The sequence below is a fragment of the Myxine glutinosa genome, chromosome 5 (genome assembly GCF_964187855.1).
Source record: "Myxine glutinosa chromosome 5, kmMyxGlut1.1, whole genome shotgun sequence".
Classification (NCBI taxonomy): Eukaryota; Metazoa; Chordata; class Myxini; order Myxiniformes; family Myxinidae; genus Myxine; species Myxine glutinosa.
The window spans coordinates 191,103,365-191,129,746 of record NC_136265.1 but is presented as its reverse complement, the minus strand read 5'-3'; the positions used below and the strand labels follow the sequence as shown (position 1 = coordinate 191,129,746).

Genomic DNA, 26,382 nt, shown 5'->3' with positions numbered 1-26,382 from the left:
GTCACTCTGATTGAGCTCCAGAGATCCTGTGTGGAGATGGGAGAAACTTCCAGAAGGACAACCATCACTGCAACATTCCATCGATCTGGGCTTTATGGCAGAGTGGCCAGACGGAAGCCTCTCCTCAGTGAAAGACACATGAAAGCCCGCTTGGAGTTTGCAAAAAAGCACCTAAAGGACTCTCAGACTGTGAGAAACAAGATTCTGTGTGAAAAACAAGAAACAAGAGCCCTGAATGGATTTCTCTCATCTCCTCTTCCTGTTCAGGCTGGAGTTCCCCAAGGTAGTGTTCTGGGCCCTGTGCTTTTTCTGGTCTTCATCAATGATCTCTCTGACTCTCTTGAAAATCCTCTCTATCTCTTTGCTGATGACTCCACTCTCTGCCGCTCTATTCCTCATCCCTCAGATCGGCAGACTGCAGCCTCCTCACTCTCTGCGGACCTGGACAAAATCACAGACTGGGCAAACAACTCTTCTGCAATCTCTGACACACTATCAACTGCTCTCCCTACCTCCCCCTCTCATCCTTCATCTTACCCTACTCCTCCCCTCCCCTGTCCTGTACCCGATGCTCCCCCTCTCTCTTCATTAACGGTATGGACCTCAAACATCCGGGGCCTTCGCTCAAACCTGACTGGTCTCTCCATACAGGTTGCTTCTGACAATCCAGACTTGATCTGCTTAACAGAGACTTTCCTCCTTCAAGATGTCTCTGATTCCTTAATATCTCTTCCTGGTTACTCCATCCTCTGGTATGATAGACCTGAGCCTCGGCCTGATGGTGGGGTGGTTATCTTTATCAAAAACTCTCTTCCTCACTCTCCTTGCACTACCCTCTCTCCTCCTCACCCCCAGGAGTACCTCTGGCTACGGCTTCCTCTCCGCTCCCACCTTTTGTTCATATGTGTTCTGTACCGTCTCCCAAACAGTGATGACTCCATCTACATTTCACTGTCTGACAACATGGACCAACTTCTATCCACTCATCCCAACTCTCTCTTCCTCATATGTGGTGACTTCAACTGTCATCATGCCACCTGGTTGGGTGTGGGTTCCTCTCTCACCAGTCATGGCACCTCAGCAAAGGACTTCTGTGACTCACTGGGATTGACATAATCTGTCAATTTCCCGACCCGGATCTCAGCCAATGGAGTATTTTCTCTTCTAGACTTGGTTATGACAAACTTCCCTGCTAATGTCTGCTGCTCTTCTTCTGCTCCAATCGGTTCTTCTGATCATGTGCTTGTCAAAGTGGACATCTCTCTGGCCATTCTCAGAGAGCCTCCTCAGCGTCGACAAGTCTGGCATTTCACTCAGGCCGACTGGGACGGTTTTCAAGCAGCCATCAATCGTCTGGATTGGTCTCCCATCTCCACTGCCTCTGACATCAATTCTTCCTGGGAATTCTTCCAAAGCAAACTGATCTCTCTCATGCACAGATTTATCCCATCTCGCCTTCAGTTGTCTTACCTTTCCTCCCGTCCATGGTACACTGAATCTTGTGGTGAGGCTGTTGCCCTGAAACAACTTGCCTTTGCCTCTTGGAAGGCTAATCCAACTGAAGGCAATCTCAGTTCCTTCCACCAAGCTCGGAACAAGTGTGTGTCTACCCTCAGGAGTGCCAGGAAGCACTATCTCTCCTCACTCAAGAATGAACTCTCAAACCTGTTTCCTTCCTCCAAATCCTGGTGGCGTCTGGTCAAATCCGTTTCTGGTGTTTGTTCCCCCTCCATCCCCTCCCTTACCTCAAATGGCCACACAGTTGACATCGCACGTGACAAAGCCGAATGCCTCAACTCTGTGTTTGCCTCAAAATCCTTAGTCCCAAACCCATCTCTCTCTGTTCCCACCTTTCCCAGTCGAACCCAACTGCTCCTGGGCTCTGTGTCCTTCTCTCCTGACAAGGTGGAGGAGTTTTTGTCAAACCTCGACTCTGATTCTGCAACTGGACCAGACGGCATCAGCCCACAGGTCCTAAAATCCTGCTCTGCCGCTCTATCTCACCCTCTCTCTGTTCTTTTCACCCTATCTTTTGCTCAAGGTCATCTGCCAGCATCCTGGAAATCAGCAAACATTACCGCTTTACACAAAAAAGGTGCAAAAACAGATCCTTGCAACTACAGACCAATCAGCCTGCTCCCAATTATCAGCAAAGTCATGGAATCCATCATTGCTTCGGATATGAAATCTTTCCTCTTCTCCAATGGCTTGATCTCTGATCATCAATTTGGTTTCAGACCAGGTCACTCTACTCTGGACATGCTGCTTCTGCTGTCTCAACAATGGATGGAGGTCCTCAATGCCAAACAGGAAATCAGAGCTGTCTCCCTTGACATATCACGTGCCTTCGATACGGTCTGGCACCCAGCTCTGCTCACCAAACTCTCCTCCTATGGTATCCATGGAAATCTCCATGCATGGCTTGCGGACTTCCTCTCTGGTCGTCGTCAACGTGTGGCCCTGAATGGATTTCTCTCATCTCCCCTTCCTGTTCAGGCTGGAGTTCCCCAAGGCAGTGTGCTGGGCCCTGTGCTTTTTCTGGTCTTTATCAATGATCTCTCCGACTCTCTGGAAAATCCTCTCTATCTCTTTGCTGATGACTCCACTCTCTGCCGCTCCATTCCTCTTCCCGCAGATCGGTAGTCTGCAGCCTCCTCACTCTCTAAAGACCTGGACAAAATCACAGACTGGTCAAACAAGTGGAACATGTCTTTCAATCCTGACAAATCTCACACTCTTACTATGTCTCTCCGAAAAGATCGACTGGACAACCCTCCCATCTACTTTCTCAACAATCCTCTCCAAGAAGTTCTGTCGCTCAAGCTTTTGGGTCTCACTATCTGCCATGATCTTTCTTGGGAAAACCACATTTCCAAGCTGGCCTCCAAAGCCAGTCGCCGACTGGGCATCCTCCGTCGTGCGAAGTCCTTCCTAGGCACACCTGAGCTCCTCACCACATACAAGGCTTTCATCCGCAGCTCAATGGAATACTGTTCTCCCCTATGGGCTGGTGCTCCTGCCTCACACCTGGCTCGGCTTCACGCTGTTGAATCCAAAGCTTTCAGAATCATTGGAATCTCCCGCGATGAAGCTATCTCTGAGGGCCTTTCACTCACTCACCGCAGGCAGGTCGGTGGTCTTTCTGTCTTCTACCGACTCCTCTCCGGCCTTGCTCCCCCAGCTCTCTCTGTGCTCTGTCCCCCAAATATTCCTACAGGTCGCACAAGATCTGCCAGCCACCCTCTGATGGTTAAACTGCCGAAATCTCGGCTCTCTGCTCACCTTCACTCTTTCATTCCTCTTTTCTCCCGCCTCTGGAACAAACTCCCACACTCACTTCAATCACACTCCTCCCTCCAGGTCTTTAAAACAGCTGTTCACCACCATCTCTTATCTTCCCCCATCCAAAACCTTGATCTTTTCTACCCCCACTAATTCACCACAGATCCACCTTGTTTGAAATTCCAACTTCTTTCCTGGAAGTCCTGGCAGTGTCCATATGTTTTATACCTCTCCCAACCCCCCCCCCCCCCCTTCCCATGCCTCCCCCCCAAATCCCTCTCCCTCCCACAGTTCTCTTGATATCTCCATGTCTCTCGGTCCTTGCTCTCAAATGTTGTGTTTGTGTCCTTCCCCCTCTCTCTAACGCTCCCGATGTTATTTGTTTTATGTGTCTGTTTGTCTTTCTGTGTGATTAATGTTCGCTCTTTCACGAGCCTCGATCTGGTATACAAAAAAAAGAAAGAAAAAAAAAAGAAAAAAAAAGTGGAACATGTCTTTCAATCCTGACAAATCTCACACTCTCACTATGTCTCTCAGAAAAGACCATCTGGACAACCCTCCCATCCACTTTCTGAATAATCCTCTCCAAGAAGTTCTGTCACTCAAGCTTTTGGGTCTCACTATCTGCTATGATATTTCCTGGGAAAACCACATTTCCAAGCTGGACTCCAAAGCCAGTTGCCGACTGGGCATCCTCCGTCATGCGAAGTCCTTCTTTGGCACACCTGAGCTCCTCACCACATACAAGACTTTCATCTGCAGCTCAATGCAATACTGCTCTCCCCTCTGGGCTGGTGCTCCTGCCTCACACCTAACTGGGCCTCACGCTGTTGAAACCAAAGCTTTCAGCATCATTGGAATCTCCCGCGATGAAACTGATTGTGAGGGCCTTTCACTCACTCACCGCAGGCAGGTTCTTGGTCTTTCTGTCTTCTACCGACTCCTCTCCGGCCTTGCTCCCCCAGCTCTCTCTGTGCTCTGTCCCCCAAATATTCCTACAGGTCGCACAAGATCTGCCTGCAACCCTCTTATGGTTAAAGTGCCAAAATCAAGACTTTCTGCTCACCTTCACTCCTTCATTCCTCTTTTCTCCCGCCTCTGGAACAAACTCCCTCACTCCTTTCAATCCCACTCCTCCCTCCAGGTCTTTAAAACAGCTGTTCACCACCATCTCGTATCTTCCCCCATCCAAAACCTTGATCTTATCTACCCCCGTTAATTCACCCCAGATCTACTTTTTTGAAAGACCGACTTCTTTCTTGGAAGGTCTAGCAGTGTGCATGTGTTTTATACCTCTCCCACCCACCCCCGCCCCCCCTCCTCCCCTTCCCATGCCTCCTCCCCCCAAGCCCTGTCCATGCCACAGATCTTCCGTTGTCCCTGTTCTCTGCTGTTGTACTTGTGTGCTTCCCTCTCTCTCCCTATCTTGCCTCTGTCTCCCTAAGGACAAAAAAAAGCCTGTGTTTTCACACTAAGGGATTCTCACAAAGTTGTAAAGCACATTCCTCTCCCAAAATAGGACATGGTACTTAACATTCCCAAGCAAATACAATCCATTTGTTTAAATGCAACTAAGATTTTGGTTAATCCCAAACGAAGTGCAGTGTGGTTCATGACTAACACCTCGATCACATGTTTGTTATCCTTACCACAGGACACACTGAATAAATGACGCTTGATAAACCCACTGTTTAAATAAGTAAAACTTCTTCACTGGGATCTGGAAGCTTCTTGCATCCCACAAGTTAATTTTGGAGGCAAGCACCGATCCAGCAGCCATACCTTGCTCTTTGTGTTCGATGACAATTCCTTTGTGTGCAAAACGCCTGCCAGCCAGCTCTCACAGGAATCCTGGAATCCCACTGATGTCTCAAGGTACGAGTACCGACTTGGAGAGCCCTGAAATGTAATAAAAAAAAATCTCTGTCACTTGAATGTTTAACGATTTAAAAAAAAATATCAATCTTGTTGAAAATGAAGAACGAACTCTCATCATAAAGCAATCTTTCAGAATGTTTGATCATAACGTATAACACTGAGACCTCTCTCTCTCCATCCTAGCATGCGGCATTACGTTGTCACTATCCATCACACTTTCACCATTAACCCATCACTTCATGAGCTTCATCCCCAAAACGGCTGTCACACCACACACGTCATATCTTGTAGTGGCAACCGGATTCAGACCGGTTTCCTGATCCCAATCCTGATGAACCAATGTAAGAGTGGACCGTGGGGTGGACACGTGGTCAATCTTCCGCCCGAACTATCACCAATTTAGCAACTGACCGCCAAAAGAAACTGTACGCCATCTGAAAGCCAAACACTTACTTGCTTTGGTTTTCAACGTGCAGAAGTCTCCAATGAGAATCTAGAGCTGCAGCCGGTTCATCCATTTAATAAATGGCGCGATTGCACCCAAGACGAACCGGTGTGGTTTTATGAAACCTCCTATCAAGGTTTGGTCCCAAATCCCAATGGCCACAGACTTACTCGTGCCGGGATTAAAGAACCACATGCCAGAGCAACACAAAAATAATGGTGAAGATTAAAGAACCGCATGCCAGAGCAACACAAAAATAATGGCGAAGATTAAAGAACCACATGCCAGAGCAACACAAAAATAATGGCGAAGATTAAAGAACCGCATGCCAGAGCAACACAAAAATAATGGTGAAGATTAAAGAACCGCATGCCAGAGCAACACAAAAATAATGGCGAAGATTAAAGAACCACATGCCAGAGCAACACAAAAATAATGGCGAAGATTAAAGAACCGCATGCCAGAGCAACACAAAAATAATGGCGAAGATTAAAGAACCGCATGTGAAAACAACACAAAAATAATGGTAAAGATTAAAGAACCGCATGCCAGAGCAACACAAAAATAATGGTGAAGATTAAAGAACCGCATGCCAAAGCAACACAAAAATAATGGTAAAGATTAAAGAACCGCATGCCAAAGCAACACAAAAATAATGGTAAAGATTAAAGAACCGCATGCCAAAGCAACACAAAAATAATGGTAAAGATTAAAGAACCGCATGCCAAAGCAACACAAAAATAATGGTAAAGATTAAAGAACCGCATGCCAGAGCAACACAAAAATAATGGTGAAGATTAAAGAACCGCATGCCAGAGCAACACAAAAATAAACCTATGTCACCCACAGGGTGAACCGTATCTTGCCAAAATGTGAACATGAGTGACTTGCTTCAGGTCACACTGAGGTGAACAGAACTGCTATCCACTAGAAGCGACTCTTTGAGGAATGTCTGCCCACGAGATATTGAAAGATTTTGATGAGAACTGAGGAAATAATTTTTTCATGAAAATTCCGTTTTTTCGTCATGACGTCATCAAATGACGTCATAGCGTCAAACTGTTTACAGATCTGGGAAGCACTCATCAAGGGCATTCATATGAGGTATTACTCGATATGGTACCTACGATTTCAAAATTTGACCTTGGGGTCAATAATTTTCGACCTCCAGCGCTAACCATGAAGGTCAAGGCCGATCGCCACCAAAAACTAATCAGCTGAGCGCCGGACCATATACTAGATTCCCATGAAGTTTGGAGACGATCCGATCAAAGTTACTCAAAAAATAACGATTTCAACATTTGACCTTGGGGTCAATAATTTTCGACCTCCAGCGCTAACCATGAAGGTCAAGGCCGATCGCCACCAAAAACTAATCAGCTGAGCGCCGGACCATATACTAGATTCCCATGAAGTTTGGAGACGATCCGATCAAAGTTACTCAAAAAATAAGGGTTTCGTCGACCTCCATGATTGACCACAAAGTGACCTTGACCTTTGACCTTGACCTTCAAAATTTTGTGTGCTGAAGGGTATCTCTATAGGACTCTGATATGCGAAGTTACAGGAGTTTCCAATAATAACTGTGGTCTACAGAGTGATCTGAAGGTCAAGGTCAAAGGTCAAGGTCGACCTCCAGCGCTAACCATGAAGGTCAAGGCCGATCGCCACAAAAAACTAATCAGCTGAGCGCCGGACCATATACTAGATTCCCATGAAGTTTGGAGACGATCCGATCAAAGTTACTCAAAAAATAACGATTTCAACATTTGACCTTGGGGTCAATAATTTTCGACCTCCAGCGCTAACCATGAAGGTCAAGGCCGATCGCCACCAAAAACTAATCAGCTAAGCGCCGGACCATATACTAGATTCCCATGAAGTTTGGAGACGATCCGATCAAAGTTACTCAAAAAATAAGGGTTTCGTCGACCTCCATGATTGACCACAAAGTGACCTTGACCTTTGACCTTGACCTTCAAAATTTTGGGTGCTGAAGGGTATCTCTATAGGACTCTGATATGCGAAGTTACAGGAGTTTCCAATAATAACTGTGGTCTACAGAGTGATCTAAACGTGGAAAAAAAATGATTAACCACAAACAAAAAAACAAAAAAAAAAACAAACAAAAAAACAAACATACAAGCTGACTAATACATCTAGCAAAAACTTCGTTTTGGCAAGATAATAATGGCGAAGATTAAAGAACCGCATGCCAGAGCAACACAAAAATAATGGCGAAGATTAAAGAACCGCATGTGAAAACAACACAAGAAACATGGTGAAGATGAAAGAACCGCATGCCAAAGCAACACAAAAATCATGGTGAAGATTAAAGAACCACATGCCAGATAACACAAAAATCATGGTGAAGATGAAAGAACCGCATGCCAAAGCAACACAAAAATCATGGTGAAGATTAAAGAACCGCATGCAAGAGCAACACCAAAATCATGGTGAAGATTAAAGAACCGCATGCCAAAGCAACACAAAAATCATGGTGAAGATGAAAGAACCGCATGCCAAAGCAACACAAAAAACATGGTGAAGATTAAAGAACCGCATGCAAGAGCAACACAAAAATCATGGTGAAGATTAAAGAACCGCATGTGAGAGCAACACAAAAATCATGGTGAAGATTAAAGAACCGCATGCCAGAGCAACACAAAAATAATGGTGAAGATTAAAGAACCGCATGCCAGAGCAACACAAAAATAATGGTGAAGATTAAAGAACCGCATGCCAGAGCAACACAAAAATAATGGTGAAGATTAAAGAACCGCATGCCAGAGCAACACAAAAATAATGGCGAAGATTAAAGAACCGCATGTGAAAACAACACAAAAAACATGGTGAAGATGAAAGAACCGCATGCCAAAGCAACACAAAAATAATGGCGAAGATTAAAGACCCACATGTGAAAACAACACAAAAAACATGGTGAAGATGAAAGAACCGCATGCCAAAGCAACACAAAAATAATGGCGAAGATTAAAGAACCACATGCCAGAGAAACACAAAAATCATGGTGAAGATGAAAGAACCGCATGCCAAAGCAACACAAAAATAATGGCGAAGATTAAAGAACCGCATGCCAGAGCAACACAAAAATAATGGCGAAGATTAAAGAACCGCATGTGAAAACAACACAAAAAACATGGTGAAGATGAAAGAACCGCATGCCAAAGCAACACAAAAATAATGGCGAAGATTAAAGAACCACATGCCAGAGAAACACAAAAATCATGGTGAAGATGAAAGAACCGCATGCCAAAGCAACACAAAAATCATGGTGAAGATTAAAGAACCGCATGCAAGAGCAACACAAAAATCATGGTGAAGATTAAAGAACCGCATGCAAGAGCAACACAAAAATAATGGTGAAGATTAAAGAACCGCATGCCAGAGCAACACAAAAATAATGGCGAAGATTAAAGAACCGCATGTGAAAACAACACAAAAAACATGGTGAAGATGAAAGAACCGCATGCCAAAGCAACACAAAAATAATGGCGAAGATTAAAGACCCACATGTGAAAACAACACAAAAAACATGGTGAAGATGAAAGAACCGCATGCCAAAGCAACACAAAAATAATGGCGAAGATTAAAGAACCACATGCCAGAGAAACACAAAAATCATGGTGAAGATGAAAGAACCGCATGCCAAAGCAACACAAAATTAATGGTGAAGATTAAAGAATCGCATGCCAGAGCAACACAAAAATAATGGCGAAGATTAAAGAACCGCATGTGAAAACAACACAAAAAACATGGTGAAGATGAAAGAACCGCATGCCAAAGCAACACAAAAATAATGGCGAAGATTAAAGAACCACATGCCAGAGAAACACAAAAATCATGGTGAAGATGAAAGAACCGCATGCCAAAGCAACACAAAAATCATGGTGAAGATGAAAGAACCGCATGCCAAAGCAACCCAAAAATAATGGTGAAGATTAAAGAACCACATGCCAGAACAACACAAAAATCATGGTGAAGATTAAAGAACCGCATGCCAGAGAAAGACAAAAATCATGGTGTAGATTAAAGAACCGCATGTGAAAACAACACAAAAACATGGTGAAGATGAAAGAACCGCATGCCAGAGCAACACAAAAATCATGGTGAAGATTAAAGAACTGCATGCCAGAGAAAGACAAAAATCATGGTGTAGATTAAAGAACCGCATGTGAAAACAACACAAAAACATGGTGAAGATGAAAGAACCGCATGCCAGAGCAACACAAAAATCATGGTGAAGATAAAAGAACCGCATGCAAGAACAACACAAAAATCATGGTGAAGATTAAAGAACCGCATGCCAAAGCAACACAAAAATAATATACTAATAATAATAATAATACATTTATTTTATATAGCGCTTTTCAAGAAGCCCAAAGGCACTTTGACAGAGTACAAAAAAACAAGTGCAACACAAAATGGCGAAGATTAAAGAACCACATGCCAGAGAAACACAAAAATCATGGTGAAGATGAAAGAACCGCATGCCAAAGCAACACAAAAATAATGGCGAAGATTAAAGAACCACATGCCAGAACAACACAAAAATCATGGTGAAGATTAAAGAACCGCATGCCAGAGAAAGACAAAAATCATGGTGTAGATTAAAGAACCGCATGTGAAAACAACACAAAAATCATGGTGTAGATAAAAGAACCGCATGCAAGAACAACACAAAAATCATGGTGAAGATTAAAGAACCGCATGCCAAAGCAACACAAAAATAATATTATAATAATAATAATACATTTATTTTATATAGCGCTTTTCAAGAAGCCCAAAGGCACTTTGACAGAGTACAAAAAAACAAGTGCAACACAAAATGGCGAAGATTAAAGAACCACATGCCAGAGAAACACAAAAATCATGGTGAAGATTAAAGAACCGCATGCCGGAACAACACAAAAATCATGGTGTAGATAAAAGAATCGCATGCAAGAACAACACAAAAATCATGGTGAAGATATAAAGAACCGCATGCCAAAGCAACACAAAAATAATATAATAATAATAATACATTTATTTTATATAGCGCTTTTCAAGAAGACCAAAGGCACTTTGACAGAGTACAAAAAAACAAGTGCAACACAAAATGGCAAAGATGAAAGAACCACTTTTTTTTCTTTTTTCTTTTTGTTGTATACTGAATCGAGGCTCGTGAAAGAGCTAACATTTATTTCACAAACAAATCAACCAGACAAACAAAACACACAAAAAGAGGGAGCGGAAGACAAGATGGGGAGAGAAGGGGAAGCACACAACCACAACATTTGAGAGCAGGGAGAAGTGTGGGAGGGAGAGGGCTTGGGGGCAGGAGGCGTGGGAGGGGGAGGGCGGGGGGGAGAGGTATAAAACACAAGGGGACCAAAATTAGCGGGGGTAGAAAATATCAAGGTTTTGGATGGGGGAGGATAAGAGATGGTGGTGAACAGCTGTTTTAAAGACCTGGAGGGTGCAGTGGGATTGAAGAGAGTGAGGGAGTTTGTTCCAGAGGCGGGAGAAAATGCGGTCTTATGTTGTCAATGAAAATGCGGTCAGAAAGTCTTGATTTTGGCAGTTTAACCATAAGAGGGTTGCAGGCAGATCTTGTGCGACCTGTAGGAATATTTGGGGGACAGAGCCCAGAGAGGGCTGGGGGGGCAAGGCCAGAGAGGGGTCGGTAGAAGACGGAAAGACCACCAACCTGCCTGCGGTGAGTGAGTGAAAGGCCCTTGGAGTTAGGTTCATCGCGGGAGATTCCAATGATTCTGAACGCTTTGGTTTCAACAGCGTGAAGACGGGCTAGGTGTGAGGCAGGAGCACCAGACCAGAGGGGAGAGCAGTATTCCATAGAGCTGCGGATGAAAGCCTTGTATGTGGTGAGGAGCTCAGGTGTGCCAAGGAAGGACTTCGCACGACGGAGGATGCCCAGTCGGCGACTGGCTTTGCAGGCCAGATTTGAAATGTGGTTTTCCCAGGAAAGATCATGGCAAATAGTGAGACCCAAAAGCTTGAGTGACAGAACTTCTTGGAGAGGATTATTCAGAAAGTGGCTGGGAGGGTTTTCCAGTCGGTCTTTTCGGAGAGACATCGTAAGAGTGTGAGATTTATCAGGATTGAAAGACAAGTTCCATTTGTTTGCCCAGTCTGTGATTTTGTCCAGGTCTGCAGAGAGTGAGGAGGCTGCAGACTGCCGAACTGAGGGATGAGGAATGGAGCGACAGAGCGTAGAGTCGTCAGCAAAGAGATAGAGAGGATTTTCAAGAGAGTCAGAGAGATCATTGATGAAGACCAGAAAAAGCACAGGGCCCAGAACACTACCTTGGGGAACTCCAGCCTGAACAGGAAGCGGAGATGAGAGAAACCCATTCAAGGCCACACGTTGACTACGACCAGAGAGGAAGTCCGCCAGCCATGCGTGGAGATTTCCATGGATACCAAAGGAGGAGAGTTTGGTGAGCAGAGCAGGGTGCCAGACCATATCGAAGGCACGTGAAATGTCAAGGGAGACAGCTCTAATTTCCTGTTTGGCGTTGAGGACCTCCATCCATTGTTGAGAAAGCAGAAGCAGCATGTCCAGAGTAGAGTGACCAGGTCTGAAACCAAATTGATGATCAGAGATCAAGCCATTGGAGAAGAGGAAAGATTTCATATCTGAAGCAATGATGGAATTCCATGACTTTGCTGATAATTGGGAGAAGGCTGATTGGTTTGTAGTTGCTGGGATCTGTTTTTGCACCTTTTTTGTGCAGAGCGGTGATGTTGGCTGATTTCCAAGCAGATGGCAGATGACCTTGAGCAAAAGAGAGGGTGAAGAGAACAGAAAGAGGGAGTGAAAGAGCAGAAGAACATGATTTTAGGACCCGTGGGCTGATGCCGTCAGGACCAGTTGCAGAATCAGAGTCGAGGGTTGACAGAAACTTTTCCACCTTGTCAGGAGGAAAGGACACAGAGTCCAGGAGCAGCTGGGTACGACTGGGTATGGTGGGTACAGAGAGGGATGTGTTTGGGACACAAGATTTAGAGGCAAACACAGAGTTGAGGCATTCAGCTTTTTCATGTGCGGAGTCAGCCGTTAAGCCGTTTGAGGTGAGGGAGGGGATGGAGGGGGAACAAACACCAGAAACAGATTTGACCAGACGCCACCAGGATTTGGAAGAGGGAGACAGATAAGAGAGTTCGGTCTTGAGAACAGTGAGATATTGTTTCCTGGCTCTCCTGAGGGTGGACACACACTTGTTTCGGGCTTTGTGGAAGGAAATGAGATTTCCTTCCATTGGATTTGCTTTCCAGGAGACGAAAGCAAGTTGTTTCAGGGCAACAGCCTCACCACAAGATTCCGTGTACCATGGACGGGAGGAAGGGTATGACAACTGAAGACGAGATGGGATAAATCTGTGCATGAGAGAGAGCAATTTACTTTGAAAGAATTCCCAGGATGAGTTGATGTCAGAGGCTGTAGAGATGGGAGACCAGTCCAGATGATTGATGGCTGCTTGAAGACCGTGCCAGTTGGCCTGAGTGAAATGCCAGACTCGTCGACGCTGAGGAGGCTCTCTGAGAATGGTCAGAGAGATGTCCACTTTGACAAGCACATGATCAGATGAGCCGATTGGAGCAGAAGAAGAGCAGCAGACATTTTCAGGGAAGTTTGTCATAACCAAATCCAGAAGAGAAGATGCTCCGTTGACTGAGATCCGGGTCGGGAAATTGACAGATTGTGTCAGTCCCAGTGAGTCGCAGAAGTCCTTTGCTGAAGAGCCATGGCTGGTGAGAGAGGTACCCACACCCAGCCAACTGGCATGGTGACAATTGAAATCACCACATATGAGGAAGAGAGAGTTGGGATGGGTAGATAGAAGTTGGTCCATATTATCAGACAGTGAGATGTAGATGGAGTCATCGCTGTTTGGTGGACGGTACAACACACATATGAACAAAAGGTGGGAGCGAAGGGGAAGCCGTAGCCAAAGGTATTCCTGGGGGTGAGGTGGAGAGAGGGCAGTGGAGGGCGAGTGAAGAAGAGAGTTTTTTTATAAAGATAGCAACTCCACCTCCAGGACGAGGCTCAGGTCTATCATACCGGAGGAGGGAGTAACCTGGGAGAGATACCAAGGCATCAGAGACATCATGAAGGAGGAAAGTTTCTGTTAAGCAGATCACATCTGGTTTGTCAGAAGCAACTGTATGGAGAGGTCAGTCAAGTTTGAGCGAAGGCCCCGGATGTTTGAGGTCCATACCGTTAATGAAGAGGAAGGGGGAGCATCGGGTCCAGAACAGGGGGGGGTGGGGTAGGGTAAGATGTGGAAGAGGAGGAAGAGGTAGGGAGAGCTGTTGAAGGTGTGTCAGAGATTACAGAGATTTCAGAATAGCTTGGAGAAAGGGAAGAATGGGGCGGACAAAAGGTTTGATGGAGATTGGGTGAGGCACAGTGAGGTGTTATTTGAGGAGGGGGAAGAGCGAGGCAGAAGGTTGGGGGAGATGAAGGTGAAAGTTGGAAGGGGGAAGAAGCAGGGAGGATGCTTTGAGGAGGAGGGGTGAGAGGGGAGTCTAGGAGGGGAGGAGCGAGGGAGAGTCTCGGGGGGGGGGAGGGGTGTGGGGGGAGTTTAGGAGGGAGGGGAGGGAAGGGGCAAGGGGGGAGATTTGAAAGGGATGGGTGATGGGGAGGATTTGGAGGGGAGGGGTGAGATTGGATTTTGAAAAGTGTACGATTCATGGGAAACGAACATTTTTTGCAAAATGAGTTTGAGACCTTCGAGTCAAAAATACGTTTGAGGACACTGGAGGAGGGGTGGAGTTCTGGATAGTTTAGGGAATGTAGAAAGGAGGAACTGTAAGAGATGGTATTCTATATATTTTTTGGAATGAATAGATTTGGTGAGCAAGACGAAAGCATCCTTTTGTAGGAAAAGAAGAAAAGGGTGTTATAATATATGAGAGAAAATAGTTATTCAGGGGAGCGATTATACATTTCTAACCACGTGATCGCGTGATCGCGAACGAAGAACGAACGAACAAAAAGAACAACAAATAAACGAATAAGACCTGGGAAGGAAATATTTTTTTGGGTTTTTTTTTTTTTTGTGAGTAGAGATATTAAACAAGGAGGTATGGGGTGAACGACTGGGACAAAACAGAGAACGAAAATAATTTCAGCGCATTCGACGAATCGCTGAGAGAAAAACAAAACCACAAGGTCGGAGACGGTACGGTAGCCGAACCGAAGCCTACGAGTACTAGGCCGCAGAATACTCGATACGCATTAACCGACGATTGTGATACATGTACGAAAAATTAGCACCGAAAATTTTCCAAAAAGATACGCTATAGGTACATACACCGAAAGATAGATACAGTCTCGACAAAAACACAATTGAGAAATATCACTTAGCTTCGAAAGCGTGAGCGCATGGAACAGCTTCGAAAAGACGTGACCTCGCCGTGATCTCGCGAGATCTCTTCCAGAGAAACACAAAAGTCATGGTGAAGATTAAAGAACCGCATGCCAGAGAAACACAAAAATCATGGTGTAGATTAAAGAACCGCATGTGAAAACAACACAAAAAACATGGTGAAGATGAAGATCCACATGCCAGAGCAACACAAAAATCATGGTGAAGATTAAAGAACCGCATGCGAGAGCAACACAAAACATGGTGAAGATTAAATAACCGCATGCCAGAACAACACAAAAATCATGGCGAAGATTAAAGAACCGCATGCCAGAACAACACAAAAATCATGGTGATGATGAAATACCCACATGCCAGAACAACACAAAAATCATGGTGAAGATTAAAGAACCGCATGCCAGAGCAACACAAAAAACATGGTGAAGATTAAAGAACCACATGCCAGAACAACACAAAAATCATGGTGATGATGAAATAACCACATGCCAGAGCAACACAAAAATCATGGTGATGATTAAAGAACCGCATGCGAGAGCAACACAAAAATCATGGTGTAGATTAAAGAACCGCATGCGAGAGCAACACAAAAATCATGGTGTAGATTAAACAACTGCATGGAAGAGCAACATAAAAAACATGGTGAAGATTAAAGACCTGCATGTAGGAACAACACAAAAACATGGTGAAGATTAAAGACCTGCATGTCAGAACAACACAAAAATCATGGTGAAGATTAAATAACCACATGCCAGAACAACACAAAAATCATGGTGATGATGAAATAACCACATGCCAGAACAACACAAAAATCATGGTGAAGATTAAAGAACTGCATGGAAGAGCAACACAAAAAACATGGTGAAGATTAAAGAACTGCATGTAGGAACAACACAAAAATCATGGTGAAGATTAAAGACCTGCATGTCAGAACAACACAAAAATCATGGTGAAGATTAAATAACCACATGCCAGAACAACACAAAAATTATGGTGAAGATTAAAGAACTGCATGTCAGAACAACACAAAAAACATGGTGAAGATTAAATAACCACATGCCAGAACAACACAAAAACATGGTGAAGATTAAATAACCGCATGCCAGAACAACACAAAAAACATGGTGAAGATTAAATAACCGCATGCCAGAGCAACACAAAAATCATGGTGAAGATTAAATAACCACATGCCAGAACAACACAAAAATCATGGTGAAGATTAAAGAACCGCATGCGAGAGCAACACAAAAATCATGGTGTAGATTAAACAACTGCGTGGAAGAGCAACACAAAAAACATGGTGAAGATTAAAGTACTGCATGTCAGAACAACACAAAAATCATGGTGAAGATTAAATAACCACATGCCAGAACAACACAAAAACATGGCAAAGATTAAATAACCACATGCCAGAACAACACAAAAACATGGTGAAGATTAAATAACCGCATGCCAGAACAACACAAAAAACATGGTGAAGATTAAATAACCACATGCCAGAACAACACAAAAATCATGGTGATGATGAAATAACCACATGCCAGAGCAACACAAAAACATGGTGAAGATTAAAGACCTGCATGCCAGAACAATACAAAAAACATCGTGAAGATTAAATAACCGCATGCCAGAACAACACAAAAAACATGGTGAAGATTAAATAACCGCATGCAAGAACAACACAAAAATCATGGCGAAGATTAAAGAACCGCATGCCAGAACAACACAAAAAACATGGTGAAGATTAAATAACCGCAAGTCAGAGCAACACAAAAATCATGGTGAAGATTAAATAACCACATGGCAGAACAACACAAAAATCATGGTGAAGATTAAATAACCGCATGCGAGAGCAACACAAAAAACATGGTGAAGATTAAATAACCGCAAGTCAGAGCAGTACAAAAAACATGGTGAAGATTAAATAACCGCATGCGAGAGCAACACAAAAAACATGGTGAAGATTAAATAACCGCATGCGAGAGCAACACAAAAAACATGGTGAAGATTAAATAACCACATGTCAGAGCAGTACAAAAAATATACTAGCATTTTAAAAACATCCTAGAACAAACATTTTACTGGTATGTTTAGGGTCATTGTCGTGTTGCATGGTCCACCTTCGGTTGAGCTTCAACTTTCTGACAGATGGCCTCACATTATCCTCAAGCACCCTCTGGTACAATGAAGAATTCATTGTGGATTAAATTATGGTGAGCCGCTCAGGCCCTGATGCAGCAAAGCTGCCCCAAACCATAATATTTCCACCACCATGCTTTACAGTTGGTATCAGGTTCTTGTGGTCAAATGCTGTCTTTGGTTTTCGCCAAACATGTCTTCTGGTACTGTGGCCAAATAGCTCTACCTTTGACTCATCTGACCAGAGCACATTGTTCCAGAAGTGGTGGTCTTTGCCTAGGTGTTCATTGGCAAACTTTAGTCTTGCCCTGATGTTCTTTCTGGACAGCAAAGGTTTCCTCCTGGCACACCTCCCATGTACATCAAATTTGTGCAGCCTCTTTCTAATGGTAGACTTGTGCACTTTGACATCAACAGTGGCAAGAGCTTCCTTCCTGTTGGTCCTGTGATGACATTCTGGGGTTCTTAGAGACGTCTTTCAGCATCTTGCGGTCTGCTCTCGGGCTGAACTTGCTGGGGCGGCCTGGCCTGAACAAGTTGGCAGTTGTTTGGAATCTTCTCCACTTGTAGATGATCTTCCGGACAGTCGAATGATTGATTTCAAATTGTTTGGAGATCTTTTTAAATCCCTTCCCAGACTCGTCGGCATCTATAACCTTCTTTCTGAAGGCCTCAGAGAGCTCTTTTGACCTAGGCATGGTGACGCCACACCCTTCAACAACAAAGAGCAAACCAAACTAAATGTCTGAGGTTTAAATAAGACAGGTTCCTCCAAGATCTTCTCCAACGATGTTCTAATCATTTGCACCTAAGCTGGTGCACTTGATTCTAATTTTAGGTATTTGAAGTAGTGATAAATGTAGGGGTGTACTTACTTTTTCCACAAGCGAAATTTGCATTTATGTTTATTTAAATTATACAATGAACTACAAAATGTAAATGTTTCATGATATTTGTTGTATTATATCACATTTATCCATCAATATTGTTGAAATGAAGATCAAATAGCTGTATGTTGAAATATGTTGAAAAAGTCAAAACTTTACATGGGGTGTACTTACTTTTTCACGTGACTGTACATTCTCAGACCCCAATTTTTGAATGCTTTGAACAAACATTGGTAAATCGCGTATGATTAAGATTGTGGTGAAGTTTCATTGAAATTGTGTGTGTAGTTTCAGAGAAAAGATCAAATACCTACTTTGGGAGGGGGGGGGGGGCACCATGCCCAACATGATTTTTTAAATGCCAGCAACAAACTTTGTACATCACGTCTGATGAACGTAATGTTGTGGCAAAGTTTCATCGGAATTGCATGTGCAGTTTCTTAGAAGAAAGCAAATACCTACTCTGGGGACCAACGCCCCAGTAGACCCCTCATGGCCCGATTTTTTAATAATGCTGTGAACAAACTTTAGTAGAACACGAGTGATTAAGGTTGTGGTTAAGTTTCATCGAAATATTGTGTGTAGTTTCAGAGAAGAAAGCAAATACCTATTTCTGGGGGTCAAACCTGGATGCACTTTAACCCCCGGTAGACCCCCTTAGACTCCAATTTTTTTTAAAGCCGTGAACAAACTTTAGTCACAACACAACAAATATAATTTGTGCCAAATTTGATCGCAATCCCATCAGCGGTTTCGGAGAAGTTTCAAGTGTTTACGGACAGACGGACAGACGGACAGACGACGCACCATCGCATAAGCTCACCTGAACTTCGTTCCAGGTGAGCTAAAAATCAATTGTATTTCTTTCAAGAATCAATTGCCTTTCAAAAATCAATCAAAACATGTCTTTCAATCCTGACAAATCTCACACTCTCACTGTGTCTCTCCGAAAAGACCATCTGGACAACCCTCCCATCTACTTTCTCAACAATCCTCTCCAAGAAGTTCTGTCACTCAAGCTTTTGGGTCTCACTATCTGCCATGATCTTTCCTGGGAAAAACACATTTCCAAGCTGGCCTCCAAAGCCAGTCGCCGCCTGGGCATCCTCCGTCGTGCGAAGTCCTTCCTTGGCACACCTGAGCTCCTCACCACATACAAGGCTTTCATCCGCAGCTCAATGGAATACTGCTCTCCCCTCTGGGCTGGTGCTCCTGCCTCACACCTAGCTCGGCTTCACGCTGTTGAAACCAAAGCTTTCCGAATCATTGGAATCTCCCGCGATGAAGCTATCTCTGAGAGCCTTTCTCTCTCTTAACGCAGGCAGGTTGGTGGTCTTTCTGTCTTCTACCGACTCCTCTCTGGCCTTGCTCCCCCAGCTCTCTCTGTGCTCTGTCCCCCAAATATTCCTACAGGTCGCACAAGATCTGCCAGCAACCCTCTTATGGTTAAACTGCCAAAATCAAGACTCTCTGCTCACCTTCACTCCTTCATTCCTCTTTTCTCCCGCCTCTGGAACAAACTCCCTCACTCTCTTCAATCCCAATCCTCCCTCCAGGTCTTTAAAACAGCTGTTCACCACCATCTCATATCTTCCCCATCCAAAACCTTGATCTTTTCTACCCCCATTAATTCACCCCAGATCCATTTTTTTGAAATAACGACTTCTTTCCTGGAAGTCCATGCAGTGTCCATGTGTTGTATACCACTCCCACCCCTACCCCCTTCCCCTTCCCCCTCCCCCCAAGTCCTCTCCCTCCCACAGATCTTCCGTTGTCCCTGTCCTCTACTGTTGTACGTATGTGCTTCCCCTTTCTCTCCCCATATTGTCTCCCGCCCCCTTTATTGTATGTTTTCTTTATTTGTCCATTTTTTTTTGGGGGGGGATTAATGTTAGGTCCTACACGAGCCTCGATCTTATACACACACACACACAAAAAAAATTCTATATAACCTTGAAAATAAAGCCTTTCATTTTCTTTGATATCAATTAACATACTCATTATAACCACTGCCATCGCAGGTGGGCGGAGGTTGTGGTTGCACTCCTGTTCCTGTGACTAGGATATCTCAAAAAGTTAAGGACGGATTTAGATGAAATTTGGTGCAGAGGTTGGGTGTGTGACAAAATGTAACCTGTTTGGCCTGGTATGCGGTCTGCCGAATGCTGTTCTAATTAAAACTCAGGTTGAGCCCATAGTCACATGGAAAGGAGACAGTTGTGTCGCAACAAAGCATACCTCCATTTTGACAGACCGCTATGTGCCTGGCACGATGAACGTGTACACACCATTGCCGACGTCATTTGTATTAGTGCCAAATACTTCTTTAGTCGCATCAGAAGTTAATGCAAAACTGCACAAAACCTCATCAAGTTTCATCAAAATTGTGTGTGTAGTTTCAGAGAAGAAAGCATATACCTATTTTGGGGGGTCAAACCTGGACCAACTTTGACCCTCCGTAGACCCCCTTAAACTTTGATTTTCTTAGTGCCGTGAACAAACTTCGGTACATCACGGGTGGTGAAGGTTGTGGTGAAGTTTCATCGAAATCATGTGTGTAGTTTCAGAGGAAAACGTAAATTCCTATTTTGGGGGGTCAAACCTGGATCCACTTTGACCCCGGGTAGACCCCCTTGGACTCCGATTTTTTTTTAAAACGTGAACAAACTTTAGCCACAACACAACAAATATAATTTGTGCCAAATTTGGTCGCAATCACATCCGCGGTTTCGGAGAAGAAGTTTCAAATGTTTACGGACTGACTGAAGGACAGACGGACGGACGACGCGCTATCGCATAAGCTCCCCTGAACTTCGTTCCAGGTGAGCTAATCATGGTGAAAATAGGGTTAACTAGAGCGAAGTCAATAACATGCCATTGCAAATGGCCACACTTCCCACCTAAAGCAAAGTTGAAAGAAGACAAAAAGTTCCACCAGGAATGACCCAATATCAAATTTTGAGATCAAAACATCTTCTCTTTTTACCCCTGTTACCGCAAGTCCAGGGATCAATCGACTAGGGCATGAACCGGGGGGCCCCCAATGTTGATTACATATACAAAGTGTCATTAAAAATGTTTTAAAATGTGCAGGTAATTGGATTTTTTTTGCTATTTGACTCGTTGACCCCATCCCAAGGGATGAAACAAACAAACAAAAAAAACATCCAAGACACAGGGAGTAGCAGAAGTCAGATAAAATGCAATGAACCTCAAATATGTAGGAAGTAGGAATTGACATTCCTCTTTGTATTGAAAAAGCTTCCAGACCTCACTTCAAGATACGAGGCTTTATTGAAATCGATCTTTGGCATCCTACACAACAGGCAATAATACCATCAGTCCTACACATCTAATAAAGCAGTATGAAGCAAAGTCAAGCATTTTAAACATTAGTCATCAATCCCAATCACTTCTTACCAAGAAGATGCAGCGCTCATCTCTGCATAACTCATTCAGCAGACAAGATACCTTGCTCACCGAGCGCTCGCCCATAAATAGGCATCTAATATGCCCCACGTCTACGAAGGCATTTCTTCATCTTCTTCTTCTTCATTTTCACCACAAACACCCTCCCTTAAGAATATGGCTAACAGGTGTAAAGGCTAAAGCAACAGGTGTAAAGGAATATATCAGAACAAATAATCTATCAGCCAAAACGTGTCGGTGGCTGACATAGACCAATTTGAGAGCGATAACCTCCGTCAACGCCTGGGGCCCCAACGCTAGTTATCGCCAATTTACTCAAAGGGCTCGGAAGGCTTCCTGGTGCAGGCGACAGAGGTGACAAGCTCCCGGGGTCTGAAGCGGCGGCACCGGTCTCAGCATCGTCCAGGAATGAATCCAACCGGGCAGGGGTAGTGGCGTCAGCCTCGGCCGGTACACTCATGGCAGGCTGCCCGTTAACCACTCCACAGGGCGCGAGATGCCGGACTGACATGGTTGTCTCTCTACCTTCGGCCAAACGGACATGCTCGTATTCCGGATTTGCTTCCAATATTTCCACCTGGTCCACGAGTGGTTCGTATTTGCTCTGACAGACCGCTCGCTTCAGGAAAGCCGGACCCGGCTCAGCCAGCCACGAGGGTAGAGGCTGCCCACTGGAGCTGCGACATTGGTACTTGAACAGTCGCCCATGAGGAGTGGCGTTAGTCACGGTACATAGGAGAGACCTGATGGCATGTAATGCTTCCGGCAACACATGCTCCCACATGTTCAAAGTCATCCCGCGGGTTCGCAGAGTCATAGTAACTGCCCTCCAAATAATCCCATTGTAACGTTCAATTAAACCGTTCACCTGGGGATTGTATGCCGTGGTGTGGCTAAAAGCAATTCCCCGCTCGAGGAGGAGAAATTGCTTGATCTCCCCGGATAGGAACGCCATTCCTCGGACGCTATGTATGAAGGCAGGATAGCCGAACATGAGGAACTACTGGCGATGGCATCGGATTACCGTAAGAGACGACATGTCTGAGCATGGAAATGCAAGCGGGAATCGTGAATACTCATCAACTACCGTTAGAAGGTAGCGATGCGCGCCGCCGCTGGGCAAGGGCCCGTTGAAGTCGATGTTCAGTCGCTCCCACGGCCATCCAGCATGAATCAACGTACCCATAGTGGGCTTGTAAAAACTCGGCTTGAATTCCACGCAAACCGGACACGTCTTGCATAAATGACGAATATCGTCGACGGAGAAAGGCAAGTTTCGACTCCAAATGAAGTGGGCCATATGGGTGATGCCTGGGTGACAAAGGGTATTGTGCATAGTACGTAGCTCGTCGACCGTCATTCCAGAGTAGATGGGCCGAGACAAGGCGTCAGCCGCAAGGTTATCCTTTCCCGGTCTGTACACAATATCAAAGCTATAGTCGGCCAATTATATGCGCCATGTGGTAGAATGATCATTCCACAAACTCCAAAAGCGTGAGCTTTAATTCAATCAAGTCTCCACTCATCTACAAAAGAATGGCATCCAATAAGCAAGCAGTAATATAAGGCATTATTATGCAAACGATCCACATGCAAGGAACCACATATAGCTTACCAACTTGAATCCAGTCTCAAACAGACAATCCTCTCACTCTCAAACCAACCCACTTTATAAAGTCATGACCACTAGAGAGAGAACTGCAACAGTTATTATTCCATATTTTCATCACACGCCAGCGTGCAATCTTCTTGTTCTTAATATTTTGAGAGTGTTTCCCGTCGTACATAAAAGTGACTGATTGCTGATCCGTGATTAGTTGAAAATGCTTCCCTAAGAGGAAGTGTTGCCATCTACGGACCGACTCCACTATAGCATATGTCTCCTTTTCGATCGAGGGAATGGCACCTCTCACTATCAGATAATGTTCATGAGAAGAAAGCCACCCGTCACCCCCCTCCTCGAACCCCCCCCCCACCCCCCTGATTCAGTGTGGCCGTGATTGTGCAATCTGACACATCCGTCTCCACCACAAAAGGGACCATCTCGTCGATGGAGGTCACAACAGCGCCAGCTATGTCATCCTTCAGTTGTTGGTTGAAAGGACGTTTGAGCGGCCAAGGTTAACGGAAATGTTTTGCACGTGACGAGAGGCCGTATCTTCTCTGAGAACCTTGGGACCCACGGTGAGCAATGGGCAAACAGTCCCATTGCTCGCTTTGAAGTCGCCCGATCGACGGGAGGGGCTAGTTCTAGTAGGGGTTGAAGGCGTGCCTAATCGGGCCATATCTCCCCACTGGACACTGTGTAGCCCAAAAGATTGATAGTTCTCACAGGGTAGGTACACCTGGCTTCGTTGAAGGTCAACCGGTATTTACGAGCCACTTCCAAGAAGCGCCGCAGATTAGCATCATGGTCCTTCTGGTTCCATCCGCACACAGTCACATTATCAACGTGCACTAATACATCTTTCAATTGCTCCTTTGAAAGAATATCGTCCATTGCCCGTTGAAAGCATGAACTCCATTCGTAACACCGAAGGGGATTCTACGAAATTGGTACAACAACTGGCCAGACTCAAAGGCCGTGTAGGGCCGGTCGGCTTCCCATATAGGAATCTGATGATGATAGGCGCTATGAATGTCCAGCGTACTGAAAACTCGATATTTATATACTGCCCGAACCATATCATCCATTCTAGGTAGCGGGTAGGCATTGCGTTGTGTGAAACGGTTAATCATTTGCGAGTCGTCAACGACCATGCGTTTGCGATGATTAGCGCTATTCACGACCAGCACTTGAGCCCGCCAAGGTGAGCAACTGGGGTCGATGATTCCCTCGAGCAAAAGACGTTTAGTCTCGTCGGCTATAAACTGGACATCAGGCTGAGAATACCGCCTTGATTTCACGGTGGCAGGGTGGCAATTAGATGTTAAACTCGGGAACCACGGGGGAGGTTTGATAGCTATCTCCGCTAAGCCGCATACCGAGCCCGGCACGGAACCTACAGAGTGTATGAGCACCGCCGGACTGCATCTCTAGGCATTTATGCTGGTTCAAGAAGTCATGTCCGAGAAGCACGTCCGAGCAAAGGTTCTGAAACACCATTAACTTCACATCCAAGTGCCAAACGTCATTGGCAATCAGCTTGACAACACAGAAACCACGCGATCGCTGCCACAATGCCCCTGAGGCCATGTATACGTGCTGCGTCACAGCAACAGTGGGCCACCCGTGGTGCTCGATGAGACGATGGCTGATGTAGCTTCGATTGCTTCCAGTATCGATCAGCGCTTCCACCGCCTCACCGTTGATTTCAAACCGGAACCACAGCGTGCGCAAGGCCATGCGGAGCTCTCCGTGATCCCGAAGATAAGCGCGCTCCAGCAAGCATTGTCTGTCGAGCTTTGGTGGACCGACAGTCCTTGGCAAAGTGACCATTTTTCCTGCAATTTTGGCACGCCGTCTCCCGAGCAGGGCATAACGCTTAGGGGTGGTGGCAATTTCCGCAGAAGTAGCATTTGGCAGTTGCCCCAGCAGGGGTCGCCGCGGCCGCGGTGCTTGGCTCACTCTCCTCGTTGTCCGAGCCCTCTCCACGGGAACCCCGGCTCACGATACCCCACACGGGCGCTTGCTCGGCGGCAGATTCTGACTCCCCCCAATCATCAGCGTAGGCCGTAGTACCCGCAGTTACGAATGGCCGGCTGAAAGCTACAGATCTGACTTGAGCCGACTGGAGGACTCGGGCTTGGTCGAAAGCCATTTTGAAGTCCAGCGTTTCGCTCTCAAGAAGATGCTGTCGGATCGTGGGAGACTGGAGGCTGGAGCCCAGTTATGAAAGTATTGCGCACTAAATCATCAGTGCACTCTATGCCTGTGCGATCCGGGATGGCACAATCTTTGCCAAGCTGCCGTAAGATCTGGGCGTATTGCTCCAGTGATTCCGTAGTCTCCTGTCTGCGCATCGCCAGAAGGTGCCGCGGCGCGTATACAGTGCTGCGCGGTTTAACATAAAGAGCCGTCAAGGTTGCTATGGCATCATCAGCTATAGTGTATAGGTGTGTGGAGATGGCAAACTGAGTCTTGCGTCCAAATACTTGTATGGGAGAAACCAAGTTAGAAAGTCCAACAGAACATTTGTCATGAAAATACCTGTAGAACAAACCAAGAGTGGCAACTGACCGATGGTGAGAGAGCGGTCGAAGAGTTGAACCCATCTCCGCACCAACCAGGTTGACTATGCATTTCTGGGGCCTATTAAATAAAGATAAGTGGCAGACTGGTGCTCCAGCCCAAATGTGGGAACAGTATTCCATAAGGTGATTTGGCGTATATAGGTACAAAACAGCCTCAGGAGGTAAATAACTCTGTGCTCGATAAAGACGACAAACTCAATTGGAAACAATCTTAGCAATACCAGAAATGCGCTTTCCCTCATGCCTTATGTGTACCTTACCTCAACAACAACAACAACAACAACAACAGGCATTTTAAGGCCATTTTCCCTGCAAGAGCGGGGGTTAGCCATGTGTACCTTATCGTTGCAATGAATAGACAGTGAATAATTAAGACAGAGAAAAACAATAAACAATCGACCCATCATGCCTCAGCCATGTCCAGATCCAAGCACTCCACCCATCATGCCTCAGCCATGCCCAATCCAAGCACTCGACCCATCATGCCTCAGCCATGTCCATATCCAAGCACTCGACCCATCATGCCTCAGCCATGCCCAATCCAAGCACTCGACCCATCATGCCTCAGCCATGACCATATCCAAGCACTCGACCCATCATGCCTCAGCCATGCCCAATCCAAGCACTCGACCCATCATGCCTCAGCCATGTCCATATCCAAGCACTCGACCCATCATGCCTCAGCCATGTCCGTCTCCAAGTGCTCGGCCCATCA

General features: G+C 45.3%; 1 protein-coding gene across 1 annotated transcript in view; it reads right to left on the bottom strand.

Moving 5' to 3' along the window:
* The window catches only part of LOC137426565 (uncharacterized), an 87,004-nt gene that overhangs the window by 47,707 nt on the left and 12,915 nt on the right, over positions 1-26,382 (bottom strand). The window contains exon 3 of the mRNA XM_068115195.2: positions 5,065-5,181. Within this exon, the coding sequence (XP_067971296.2) occupies positions 5,065-5,181 (117 nt within the window). The remainder of the gene's footprint in view (positions 1-5,064; positions 5,182-26,382) is intronic.